General features: G+C 42.2%; 1 protein-coding gene and 1 non-coding gene across 10 annotated transcripts in view; both read right to left on the reverse strand.

Annotated features, from left to right (window-relative positions):
- Positions 1-14,520, reverse strand: part of DLGAP1 (DLG associated protein 1) — a 770,938-nt gene that overhangs the window by 221,064 nt on the left and 535,354 nt on the right. The window contains exon 2 of one of the 9 annotated variants that reach the window (XM_043443646.1): positions 1,209-1,322. The exons of the other annotated variants lie outside the window; for them this stretch is intronic. Coding sequence (XP_043299581.1) covers positions 1,209-1,322 — 114 coding nt within the window. The remainder of the gene's footprint in view (positions 1-1,208; positions 1,323-14,520) is intronic. 9 annotated transcript variants of the gene reach the window in all.
- Positions 9,399-9,471, reverse strand: TRNAE-UUC. Its single transcript has one exon. It is a non-coding gene; the product is annotated as a tRNA-Glu (tRNA).

The raw sequence follows: 14,520 nt of genomic DNA on the forward strand, positions 1-14,520 counted from the left end.
AGATAACTCTGGCATTTGGTTCATTAGGTAGAAATAAAGACGATATAGCAAGGAAGAGCTGTGATTACAATGGTGGGTGTCAATAATAGGCTTATCTTTGCAAGGCTACCCTTTAGCGGTTGTTGATTTCTTCAACAATTGAGTATTTCAATTAAAGTAAAGAGGTAAATTAGGGCATGTGGCTACAGCTGAGGGGGGTCAACCTGTTTGACCTTTCCTGAGCCTGGTGAGGAAAGGTATACAGGAGAAGAGCCTGTACTGAGGAAAGGAGAGCTGAGGACCTGATATTTATGGAATAACCTTGCATTTCTAGAGTAATCTCAAAGGGCTGGAGGGGATACCTTGTGACTCTATTTTAATCCCTCTACCTGTCCTGTGAAACAGACGCTCCCATTTCCACTTTACTGCTGCAAAACTGAGACTCAAAAAGCTGGACTGACCTGCCCAAGGTCATCATCACGAATAGGAATCTGCTTCTCTCTGATGCCAGGGCTTTGCGTGTATCACCCCGCCTCTGAGGAAGGCATGTTGATTGAGTGCGTGAACAGATAAACTTAAAAAAATGGAGCTCATGCTCCCACACTCTGTACTTTTCAAAAATGTACCAAAAAAAAAAAGTCACTATTAAAATAAGCATACAGGGACTTCCCTGGTGGTCCAGTGGTTGGGACTTCACCTTTCAGTGACGGGGGAGGAGGTTCGATCCTTGCACTGGGAACTAAGATCCCACATGCCTTGTGGCCAAAAGATAAAACAAGCTATATTGTAAAAAAATTCAATTAAGACTTCAAAAAATGGTCCACATCAAGAAAAAAATCTTGAAAAAATAAGCATACATATTATCGAATCCCTAACTGGCTAGCACAGATAAAAGTTTTAAAATAATAATAAAATAATAAATATGGAACATAATTATGAGATAAAGCAGCGTTGCTTCTTCACCATTTTGTGTTGCCCTTACCAATGATTGTTATCAATTTTTACTTGAAATACATGGACAGTTTTCGGGGAATCAGAACACCTGCAGGACGGCCACACTCCCAAGAGTGCTATGGGGGCCTCCAAGCACTCCGGTAGCTTTTCAGCATTTGTAAGAAGACTTCGCCCTGAGTTTCAGGGTCCAGCCTTGCTCTGTACTCTGTACGGAAATGGCTGGGATGCATTGGCCTTCTAAGCACTTTTAGTGAGCTCTCAGATTCCCTACTCACTCTGCTCCTTTGCATCTTCTTTGCAGCTGGGAGAACTGCCTTCCTGCTCCACACAGCTTTCAACTTGACAAATGCGACTTGGCATAAATGTCCCTGTAGCCTTTTTAGCTTGCTCTTCTCAGAGCAAAAGCAGGAAAAAAAAAAAAAAAAGAGCAAGAATAGGAAAATTACAATTACATGATGTGTAGATCCCAAGGCCTGATTGGTGTTTTACAAGCAGATTTCCCTGACAACCGCCCTTTCCAACTCCCCTTGAAGCCCGAAGCTGGTGTAAAACTTAATTTGCTTCCAGATTGCCTAAAAAATTACCTTTTAAGGATAGGAGTAAATACCTACCTCTTTTTTTTCCCGTGGGTAAAATTCTTTTTTTTTTAAAACTTTTTATTTTGTATTGGGGAATAGCCGATTAACAGTGTTGTGATAGTTTCAAGTGGACAGCAAAGGGACTCAGCCATACATACACATGTATCCATTCTCCCCCAAACTCCTTATCCCATACAGGCTATCACATGACATTGAGCAGAGTTCCCTGTGCTGTTGGTTATCCATTAAAATTACAGCAGTGTGTACATGTCCATCCCAAACTCCCCAACTATCCCTTCCATGCATCCTTCCCTTGCAGCAATCATAAGTTCATTCTCTAAGTCTGTCTCTTTTCTGTTTTGCAAGTAAATTCATTTGTATCATTTCTTTTTAGACTCCACATATAGGGTTAATACCCTTTGCCACATCTTTTTCCAAATAACATTTTTTATAGTTACTTTTTAAAATTAAAAAAAAATTTCTACAGTGTTGTGTTGCTTTCTGCCATACAACAACACAGATGCCCTTGAATAGAACTTTGTAATAGTGCTCTTCGATGGTAATTCACTCACTGTTACCCTACAGAGCTGTCTCACCCGTGAACATTCACAGGTATCTACAGGGTACCATGCACCAGGGCAGATGCCAGGGAGATACACCAAAAACATTTTACAAAACACAGTCTGGTCTCAAAGGGGCTGACAAGCTTTAAGTGGATCAGACAAATCTGGGGATGGATGAAGGAAAAAGAGTAAAACAGCTTTAAAACAAATCAAGTTGGATTGAGTATTACATTTTAGTGCCTCTGTGTTACCTACTGGGCTTGTATTCAATAGTTCATATCAATCCTCTTCTTGGTGGTGAAACTGTTCCTTTGGAGTTGAATGGATCTGTGCAAAGTGCATGCCACTGCAGGAGAAGTACGGAGGGGCAAGGTCTGCGAGCCCTCAAAGGAGGGGAAGGAGCCACGGCTCTTCGGGAGTTGGTAGAAAATACTACCAAGGGGATGTTGATGTCAAAGCAGGTACGATCTGGGAAGATACCCTTGTGATCCCACAGCAAGAAAGTGACTACAGTACAGTATATACTGGTATGATATGAGGACAGGGGAGGACAATGAATTTTTATTCATTGCCCACCCTGTATTTCAATTGTAGTGAACATCTGTGGGTTTTGCTGCCCGGGGTTTGCTACTTCTGATTTTTGTTGTCACATCCCCCTGGTTTTGCTTGGGGGAAACCTTGCTCCCTCCACGTGTCCATGTGTTTCAGGAGTAGCAGAAGAGCTGGCTTAGCATGTCCTCCAGCACTGCGGCTTGTCTCAGGGCTGAGTGTGTGGCCTCAGCCTGTTCAATCAGCAAGCACCTCTGGACCTTGGCTTGCGATCTGGGACAGGATATTTCCTCTCCTTCAGTGCCTCTGTAGGGGAGCAATGAGCCCCAGGACCTTCTGGTAGCCATTTTATAATCCCTGCCACACAAACTTTCTCTCATGTAATATTATACAAAACCCCAGTGTTGTTATTCATTACATTGGAAAGATGATAAAATTGAGACTTACTGCTATTAAATAATGTACTCGAAATTTTACAGCTAGTAAATCATAGAACTGAAAGCCACGTTTGTCTCATTCAAATTTCTATGCTCTTTTCATCATATCATTCTGCTGACTGCAATTTCAAAACTTAGTAATTTTCCATTAAACATAAAACTCAAGCATTAAGTTGCTGGGGGATACAATGCTGTAACCTTTTTTTTATTTGCTAAGTGGCATTCAGAGGTAAAGAACTCGCCTCCTAATACAGTAGACATCAGAGATTCAGGTTCAGTCCCTGGGTAACGATGATCCCCTGGAGGAGAGCATGGCAACCCACTCCAGTATTGTTGCCATGGATGGAGGAGCCTTGGAGGTTGCAGTCCATAGGGTCGCAAAGAGTCAGACATAACTGAAGCAAATTAACATATGCGGAATCTTAGTTCCTTGTCTAGGGATTAAACCTGTGTCCCCTGCAGTGGAAGTGTGGAAGCTTAACCATTGGACCACCAGAGAAGTCCCCAGTGCTATGACATTTTGAAACCCATGACAGATGGTGACAGTTGCTTGAAAGTACTAAAAGACTTTCAAAAGTAATTTTCACAGAACGCCCGTCACTCAGCAGTAATAGCTGGCTACAAGTTTTAGTGAAATATGAGCAAGAACACAGACATTTTAATAGATAGCAAGATAAAAACAACAGAGGGTTTAGGTCTATAATAAATATGTTATATTTAGTTTCACTGACTATATAGAAGATAAGCTAATTTAGAGCCCTGTCTTAGTTTTTAAAGCAACTATTCACTGCTAACATGTCTTTCTGACATACTGGAGGCATGTCTGTTGGTTGGCATGGCTAGTTGAGCCATCATCTTCTTCCAATATTTTTGCAGTCACTAGTGTGTAGGTGTCTGTGCTATATGGTTCCATAAGTTGAATCCTCTGAGGTAAACAAGAATTCTGTGTCTGTTGTTCAGAAGCAGAGATATGGGTAGAAGGTTAGTAATCTTCCTCCTAGGGTCAATAGAAGCCCAGGTGTAGAAAAACCGTCCATCAAAACTGAACTTTAGTGTTGGCTAAAAGTTTTTAAATCTCCCAGCGTGTATGGAGACCCTGTGCATGCTTTCTAAGTCACTTCAGTCATGTCTGACTGTATGCGACCCAATGGACTGTAGCTTGCCAGGCTCCTCTGTCCATGGGGATTCTCCAGGCAAGAATACTGGAGTGGGTGTCCATGCCCTCCTCCAAGGTATCCTCCCAACCTAAGGATTGAACCCATGTCTCTTAAGTCTCCTGTACTGGCATGCAGGTTCTTTACTACTAGCATCACCTGGGAAGCCCATGGAGAACCCAGACCTTGTCAAATGCTATGAGCATGGATCTTTTCCCTTAGAACTTCAGTTCAGTTCAGTCTCTCAATCTTGTCCGACTCTTTGTGACCCCATGGACTGTGGCACGCCAGGCCTCCCTGTCCATCACCAACTCCCGGAGTTTACTCAAACTCATGTCCATTGAGTTGGTGATGCCACCCAACCATCTCATCCTCTGTCATCCCCTTTTCTTCCTGCCTTCAATCTTTCCCAGCATCAGGGTCTTTTCAAATGAGTCAGTTCTTCACATCATGTGGACAAAGTTTTGGAGTTTCAGCTTCAGCATCAGTCCTTCCAATGAATATTCAGGACTGATTTCCTTTAGGATGGACTGGTTGGATCTCCTTGCTGTTCAAGGGACTCTCAAGAGTCTTCTCCAACAGCACAGTTCAAAAGCATCAATTTTTCAGCACTCAGCTTTCTTTATAGTCTAACTCTCACATCCACACCCTTAGAATTCTCACACCCTTAGAACTTAAAGTCTGATAATCTTCTTGGGAACAAATGTTACAGCTCATTAAGAGTCTATGAAATATCAAGTCCATCATTTCCAGTATTAATACTTAACTTCAAAATTATGAGTTTTGAATTGAATTTCAGCAAATATTTTTCTTTGTGCTGAAGATACTAAGTTTCTCAGATGAGGCTATAAATTATTACACTTGTGAATCATTCACTTAGCTTTCTGACATCTATTTTTAAGAAAACTCAATAGATTTAAGAAGAGACCCAAGTAGAAATTTTTTGCTTTTTACCGCTATTATCTGATTACTACTCCATCTTGGTGCTGTTTGGACTTTTTATTCCAGGTTACAGTTACAACACCTCAAAGTGTAATGCATTCAAATGGGCCAAAATAGAATGTTTCCTTTATAATGATACCATCATCTTTCAAATTATGTGAATCTAGAAAGAATCGAATATTCTAAGTGTCCTTTGCACACGTGTAACACAGAGTATTCCACTTCCATCATCACTGGATGGGAAAATGTTCTCCTGGGGATCTGCTTTTTAAGCCTGTATTTCAACCCACGTCCTCCAGGCAGCAAGATATCTAGAACTAATAGGAGTTGTCACTAAGGCCTGTGCACAGATAAGAGTGATAGATACATCCATCCAACAGCTACCTCAACCAGGATTTCCAAGCTAGTTCAAGGTCAACTGAAAGGGCATGTTCACCTGGAGTACTCATTGCAGGGTTTGAGGTAAGGTTTCTTAAAGCAAGCTTTATGATGGTGCTCTTTTCCTTTGCTTAGTGGTTAAGCTGGAGGTAAACATTTCTTCTGTGACTTTTTTTCAAAATGCTGTAAAAGTATTCATTCACTTATCCAATGCATATTTATTATTCAGTGCACATTACTGTGAAATAGGTGCTGTTTATCCACTTGGGACATGGCAATGTATAAACAGAAAAATAATCTGCCTTCGTGGGGAACTAGGAAAATGGACATTGATAAGATAAAATGTACGTTAGATGGAGTGTGCTATGGAGAAACAGGAAGCTGGGGAGGGGACCAGAGGGTGCCTGTGGAGGAGGGAGCCTGGCAGGATACGCAGTATTGAAGGGTGGGCATGGTCATGGAAGGTCTCACTGAGAAGGTGACCTCAGGGTAAAGATCAGGTAGGAGTTGGGGATTAGCCCTGAGGTCTGCAGGACGAGTGCCTGAGGATGAAAGAGGAGTGAAGGTCCTGAGGGGAGGCCAGGTGGGTGGAGTGGAGGGAGAGGAGATGGAAGGTGAGCACAGGTGTGCGTGATGACCGACAGGCAGGAGAAGGGTGCAGTTCATGTGGGCTCTGCAGGCCCCAGTGACGGCTGTGGCTTTGACTCAGGGTGAGACGGGAAGAGACTGGAGGCTTTGATGAGAGAGGGACACACTCTGGCTTAAAAGGACCACTTCAGGTGCTGGTTGAGAATAGCTAGAGGAGGGTATGGGCCGATAGGGTCAGAGGGACAGTGTGTGGGACTCTTGCATTGATTCAGACTACAGTGGAGGTAAAGGCGGATGCGGTGATAGGGAGAAGATAAGATAGGGCTGGTGGTGTTTTATTTTTATTTTTTATTTTATTTTTATTTTTTAAAATACTTTTACTTCTTCATGGCTGTGCCGGGTCTTCGTTGCTGTGCAGGTTTTTCTCTAGTTGTGGCCAGCGGGGGCTCTTTGTTGCAATGTGTTGGCTTCTCATTGTGGTGGCTTCTCTTGTTGCTGAGCATGGGCTATAGGGCATGTGGGGCTTCAGCAGTTACAGTTCGCAGGCTCTAGAGCACAGGTTCAACAGTTGTTGCTCCGTGGCATGTGGGATCTTCCTGCAAAAGGGACTGAACCTGTGTCTCTTGCATTGGCAGCCAGATTCTTTACCACTGAGCTAACAGGGAAGCCTACCGGTAGGTTTCTTAATGATGGTTTGGATATGGGATTGAGGGTAGGAGGAGTTATGAATGTGTGCTATGGAGAAACAGGAAGCAGGGCAGGGGACCAGAGGGTGCCTGTGGAAGAGGGAGCCTGGCGGGCTATGTGGTATTGAAGGGTGTGCACGGTCATGAAAGGTCTCATCGAGAAGGTGAGTTATGAATACTCCAAGGGTTTTGGCCTCATCAGTGGATGGATTGAATTCCCATTAGCTGAGATGAGAAGGCCTAAGGGAGGTGCAGATAGGGAACAGAGAGTAGGAGTTCATCTGGGGATATATTCAGTTGGAATATTCAGATGTCTCCCAGGAGACATCTCAGTGGAGAGGTTGAATGGGGACCTGGGTATGCAAGCCTAGGAGTTCGGACAGTGTGGCTAGAAAACGAAATATGGGCATTCCCATGGTATTTAAAGCTCTGAGAATGATGAGGTGACCCATGCAGAATAGAGAAGTGCCCAAGAGCTGTGCCCATTGGGCACTGATGAAACCTCAGGAACCAGAGAGGAACAAGCAGGACATCTGAGACGGGTCCCCGAGGTGTGTGGTCCAGGAGTCTGAGGGCCCAGAGTTCGAGGAGGACGTAGGAGTAATGAACAGTCACGGTGATTTTTCTCCTGGTCATAATCCCATGGGTGGCTCAGATGGTAAAGAATCTGCCTGCAATGTGGGAGATCTGGGTTTGATCCCTGGGTTGGGAAGATCCCCTGGAGAAGGAAATGGCAACCCACCCCAGTATTCTTACCTGGAAAATCCGATGGATGGAGGAGCCTAGCAGGCTACAGTCCGTGGGGCCGCAAAGAGTCAGACACGACTGAGCAACTAACACTAACACATAACAATCCCATGGGGGATGCGAAATCAGCAAGGTTCATTTTAGCCCTGAGTCATGAGCTCCTTTATCCAAAGAGTTCTGTGTTCATTAATGAGCTTTATCTTCCCAGCAAGCTGCAAGCTTCTTGAGCCCAAGGCTTTTGTTTTCTTCTTTCTCTCTCTTTAAAGCAGGAGCTTTTAAACAGTTTTTGACTGTGTGTCACAGTAAGAAGTACATCTTACTTTGGAAACCAGTACAAGCACATACACTACTGAAAGAAAGAACTACTTAACCTCTCTGCGTGCCACGTACTCTCTCTCCTTTCCTACTTTCTTCTACTGTATTCTATTTAATTAAAAATAATGTTGCTTGTGACCCACTGGATTGATTTCACCAATCACTAATTGGTTGAGGCCACTGGTTTGAAAAACACTGCTTTTTTCTACCATCCAGTATACAGCCCACCACGCTCATTATTCATCAGAGACAATGTGATCCATCTTTTGTTTCTCCCAAAGCACCTTCTATAAAGTAAATGCTTAAGATGTGCTTGCTTGTTGGATAGACAGCTATGAGACCCTAAAGTAAGACTTCTTGAATAGAGCACTCTGACTCTTAGTTACATTTCCATTTACTGATTGTGTTTCCATAAAAGAATATTTTTCAGTGGCTCTCTAACTTTAGAAAAAGGACAAACAGAAGTATCTTTCTGATTGGGCCCCTATAGCTGAGAGTCAGAGGACACAGTGACCAGGGTTGGAGATGCCTAATTAGAAGGTCAGGCCATCAGCTGGGTTGGTACAATATGTGCAGAGTGAGAGTAGGCAGCCTGATGCTTGAATGTATTTGCATGTTCTTTTTTAAAAAATTGACATATACTTGACTTATATTAGTTGCAGATGTACAAATAGTGATTCCATAGTATTATAGATTGTACTTCATGTAAAGTTATAAAATATTGGTTATATTCCCTAAGCTGTATGTTACACCCTTGTACACGTAGGTATTTTATATCTAGTAGTTTGCACCTCGAAATGTAACACACAAAACTCCTAGAAGAAAACACAGGTAGTACGCTCTGACACTGTCTTAGCAATAATTATTGTGGATCTGTTTCCTCAAGAAAGGAAAGTAAAACCAAAAGTAAGCAAATGGGACCTAGTCAAACTTAAAAGTTTTGCATGGTGAAGGAAACCATTAACAAGACGAAAAGGCATTTGCATGTTATTCTATATCAACCTCGGGGGACCAGAGGCTGTGGGATTCAAAACATTTTTTAGAAACTAAAATAAATAAATTAAAACACTTTCATTCGCCTTACAACAATCCTGTCTTTTAGTTTTAATTGATATGGTACTTGATGTCAGTGTGAAACCGCTGTCATTTAAGAACAAGAGAGAAAAACTCATTAAATATCTATGACCAAAATAGATGGGCTGGGGCAAAAAACCATTAGGAATGACATGTTTTAGAATCTTGAAGTGTCCAGATATAGAAATGATATATAATTCAACCTAAATGTTTCATTAAAGGAATCTATCTATCTATCTATCTATCTATCTATCTGCTGTGTTGTGCTTAGTCACTCAGTTGTGTCTGACTCTTTGCAACGCCATGGACTATAGCGTGCCAGGCACGTCTGTCCATGGGGATTCTCCAGGCAAGAATATTGGAGTGGGTAGCCTATCCCTTCTCCAGGATCTATCTTTATGTTTAAGATTAAAACAATTATTTTGGCCATGCTGCACACCTTTTGTGACCTTAGTTCCCTGACCAGGAATTGAACCCAGGCCCCCTGCAGTGAAAGTGCAGAGTCCTGACCACTAGACCACCAGGGAATTCCCAAAGGAATCTTTAAAATAAGCTCCTGGCACATAGTAAGCTCTGAATAAATGTTAGGTTGTATCTAAATCCTTCTCCACCCAGCACACCTACAAACGTGGCACTGAAGAAAATGGAATATTTTACCACCATGCAGAATATTTTGCCACCAGATAGTTTTTCACTTATAGGGAAGAATCATAGTGCAATGAATGTAGTATGGAGTCTGGTATCAGGTAAACCTGAGTTCAAATGTGACTATACTATTTAGCAAGTGTGATTTTGGCCCAGCGACCTTAGTCTCTTTTAACCCCAATATTCTCAAACACACCCTTCGTGGATCACAGTTTTGCTATGGCAAAGGGGCTTGTGTAGCTCAATGAAGCTGTGAGTCATGCCATGCGGGGATATCCAAGACCAACAGGTCATGGAGAAGAGTTCTGACAAAACGTGGTCCATTGGAGGAGGGAGTGCAAATCGCTCCAGGATTCTTGCTGGAGAACCCCACAAATAGTATGAAAAGGTACAAAGATAGGACACTGGAAGTTGGGCCCCCCAGGTCAGAAGGTGTCCAATATGCTACTGGGGAAGACTGGAGGGCAATTACGAATAGCTTCAGAAAGAATGAAGCGGTTGGGCCAAAGCAGACATGATGCTCAGTTGTGGATGTGTCTGGTGGTGAAGGTCTGATGCTGTAAAGAACAATATTGCATAGGAACCTGGAATGTTAGTTTCATGATTCAAGCAAAAGAAGAAGAGGGTGGCAGAGGATGAGATGGTTAGATAGCATCACTGATTCAATAGACATGAATTTGACCAAACTCCGGGAGACAGTGAAGGTCAGGGAAGCCTGGTATGCTCCCTGAAAAGCATCAGACATGACTTAGCAACTGAACAATCACAACAACAATTCTCAAACATAATATGAGGATAGGAACACGTACTCAGGGACTTACAGTAAGAATAAAGATTATATGAACTTATATATATATATAATAGAGATAATGTCTATTAAGTAAAAACTTATCCTTTGGAATTCAGAAGGTATTTTCATATGGAAGTCATGCAGTAAGTGATGGTTAAGTTCCCATGGGGGGCCAATCCCTACAGCTTATTTAATTCATGATAGGGTTGAACAGTGATGGACTGTGGGATACTTCCAAGGATCTTTTAGCCTGAGGGTGGGAGGGCTTTGGGGTGGGATGGTCAGTGCACTTGGGGGCTCTCAAGAGACCTGTGTGTAAGGGGTGATAGCTCAGTCAACCTTCTCAGAGCAGAACAGAATCACTCGAGATTTCTTTGAAGGAATTGGCACATGGCCTTGTGGATAGCCTGCACATGACCAAGGGTGAAATCTGATGGGCAGGTTGGCAGGCTGGAAACGCATGCCAGATCTGACATTGCTGTCTGCAGGCAGAGTTTCTTCTGCTTCTGAAAAGAATTTCTCTCTTATGCCTTTCACCTGATTAGACGAGGCCCACCTGCACTTTCAGGGGTAAGCTTCTGTCCTTAGTCGACTGATTGTAGATATTAATTCACATAATTCCTTCCCAGTGACACCTTGATTAGCATTTGACTAAATAACTGGGTCCCCAGCCTAGCCAGGTGGACACTCAGAACCAAGCATCACAGGTGGGAATTTGAGTGACAGCTTCTGGGGCAGCGGGTGTGAGATTCCAGGGGCAGACAGGGCCCCGCACCACTGGTTGATAGGCAGGCTGTCTTTAGTCGTGAGCTGTATATGCTCTGTTCATTGTCTAGGAGTTAGTTTGGGTCAAAACCTACAGGTAAGTATCAGCTCCTTGACCAGCTGCTCAGGAGTCCCGCAGAGGTGGTCGAAGCAGAGGGAGCTTTGACTGTGTGGACTTTGCACCCAGTGCTTAGCGGAGCACCTGCCAGTCACGTGAATTTACTTAACAAGCTTTTTAAGGGCAAGGGGGTCATTTGTGATATATTTGTTTCTTGTTGACAAATGTAGAGGAAAAGCTACACATCACACCACACAGAATAAGAGACTTCTGCATTCTGAAAGACCAATGGGACTTCCCTGGCTGTTCAGAGGTTAAGACTCTGAGCCCCCAAAGAGGGGGCATGGGTTTGATCCCTGATTGGGGAGCTAAGATCCCACATGCCTAGTAGGGCAGCCAAAAAAAAAAAAAAAAAAAACCACAACTCAAGAATTCTATAATGACCTGCCTTCATAAAACAAATGTAGAGCTCACCTAAAAAAACAATTTACCTTAACAACACGCACATACTACTAATGTAACACCATCGCTATATTTTAAACTCACTCATTTACAAATCCGTCTCACCCACTCATTTGTAAGCAACTAGAGAGGAGGGAAGATGTCATTCCTCTGCAGAGACTTTTATTCATGCCTACATTCCAAGTTCCAAGCAGACTACCCAATAAAATAAAAATAAAACAAAAGGAGACAAAATAAAAGTGCTCATGAAGTCTTTGATTATATCACCTGAGTTACACCCGGGTTTTGGATCAGTTGGAATGTAAGTGTGGGAACCTTCATTCCTGGATTCTCCTCTACAAATGGCAGGGAAGCAGTCTGCCATCTGATGTTTGGAGTTGGGGGGCGCTATGCATGCAGGAGCTGGTGGGGGGTGTAGTATCATGGTGGTGGGTTTGGGGGATTGGATTTATAACTAGCATCCAGAAGACAGTCTTTGGTGGCCTCCAGGGAGCGGCAGTTGGCTGTTTCTGTGGTCTTCAGGGAACTGCAACCATAGCAGGGTCAATGGAATACTGTTAGACCAAAGAGCTTCATCACCCAACCATGGCAGGACCAGCCAAAAGGACTCACCCTAAAACCGTTGTCTCTCCCGGTATATTCCAAAGCATATTCTGTGGATCACTCATCCATAGAAATGCTCTATGGAAGGGGGTTCCAAGAATGGAGGAGGTTTGGGAGGTGCTCTCTACTTTCCAGTTTTCTTAGAGTTGCCATTCATATTAGCATCTTAAAGATTGCAGTGTGCTCAGTCACTCAGTTGTCCCTTTGTGGTCCCATTGACTGTAGTCCACCTACAGACTGTAGGAAGTGGGTTGCCACTTCCTACTCCAGGGGATCTTCCCAACCCAAGAACTGAACCCACGTCTTATGCATTGCAGATGGATTCTTTACCACTTGCACCAACTGGGAAGCCCAGAAGATTGCAGAATGTCTGCTGATAGGAAAACCTGAGTATATTACTTGGTTTGTCAAATTCAATTCCTTCTCTTCAGACAAACATCTATTCACATCATGCTTTGATAAATGTCATCATTTACAAATGAGGAAACTGAAACCCAAAATGTAAATTATAGTTTATACAGCTAGTAAGTGGCAGAACTGGGCTAGAATTCAGATCTCTTCTCTTGGACCTGTGTGGTTTCAGCCTCGTCATACTGCAACTATTTATCCTCTGAACTCAACAAAATGAGAAAATGATTCATCTTCATGAGTTCTTTTCACAATTTGCAAAACTGTTTTGCTCTTCCTCTATGGATATGCAAAGGACAAAAATGGAGGGTAGCTTCTGTGTGTAGATGGGAAAAATCACAACAAAATGCAGTCTTTGGGAACTTATACTTTTTGTAAAGCTTATGCCATGATTTGTTTCATTCAAAGGAATCTATGCAAACAAAATACAGCAAATAGAGACATGAAGTGGCACTGGCTTATAACAATAGGTACATTGTTATACAAGATCACATGTCATGCACTGAATCATGAGCCTAGACCATGGCAACGTTTTATGATAAAAACTATCATGAGTAAGAATCTTACTCAACATAATGAATGATTTATCTTTGTAGAAAACTCTTTGCTAATGGCACATTCCATGATTCCTTCTATCCCTAAATATTGACTGGAATTCAGTCTTTAGAATTGTCTCATGTACATACATGGACACAGACCCACATTTCATATTCAACAATGGTGTTTTTCCAATACAGAAGTTGTGAACTCCTATAGACAGTAAAAATGCAGATATGTTTCATTTGAGAAAGACTTTTTTTTTTTGAGGGGGTGTCTTTTATTCCCAGTCTTTACCTTTTGGGTAATGAGTCAAACTGACCTGATTTGGGTTCTTCAGATAGTCAAGCTTCCTGCTAGTAACAACGCTGGCTCTCTGTAATTCATGTACACCTCATTGCCACTGTATGAGTGGGCACTTCACCTCCCACTCAAGTTTGCAATTGTTTGTGCAGAGGAAAAATTTTTGAATTAATAGAAAAGTGTTAAATTAAGCTCTACTTATGATATTCCATTTGGCAAAAAGTAATTATTTTATTTTCCCCCTTGAGACAGACTTGGACAACTTCCAGAAAACAAAACAAAATAAACTCTTTTGTGTCACGGTGTCCACAGAGAATTTTTTTTTTTAAAGAGGACATAGTTCTTTAATAAGAAAGAAAATTAAGTGGCTTCCTAGTTTCTCCCCAAACTAGTCAAATATTCCAATATCACTGGAAAAAGTCCCTAACAAGAGAATATTTTGGGGGGCTTGGTAGGACCTTGTGGGGTAGGAAGAGGCAGAAAAGGGAATATTTCTTTTCTTTTTTGGTTCAAAGTGCTTCTAGATATAAATTTTGACCTGATTTCAGTTTTAATACATAATACAGGGCTCAGAGGCAATAGAAACCCAGAAGTAGTTTTCCCCATCGGGTGTTTTAGGGATGGCTCTTCGAACAAGAATCACATAAGTAACAATTGATTTTCTGCTCAGTTTTGCAGGAGGTATACTTTTCTTGAATTTTCTATAGAGAAATACACTTATTTGTTTTTATCTACAAAACATCCTTCTTTTGTTCTTATATTATGGAAACAAAAAGGAGACATAAAAATTATGTCTGGGAGGCATTTGGGTATCATGAAATGTTTAAATCAACTTTCTAGCATGTGGACTCAATCATAGTAGAGAGAAACTAGAATCTCTATCCTGCTTCCCCTTTGAAGCATTAACCTAGGCTAATCCAGGAGGATTCAATTAAGATAAAATTTTAATATCTTTCAAGGTACTTGATGAAGAAGGGAATGGAAACCCACTCCAGTATTCGTGCC

This window comes from Cervus canadensis, chromosome 23 (genome assembly GCF_019320065.1).
Source record: "Cervus canadensis isolate Bull #8, Minnesota chromosome 23, ASM1932006v1, whole genome shotgun sequence".
Classification (NCBI taxonomy): Eukaryota; Metazoa; Chordata; class Mammalia; order Artiodactyla; family Cervidae; genus Cervus; species Cervus canadensis.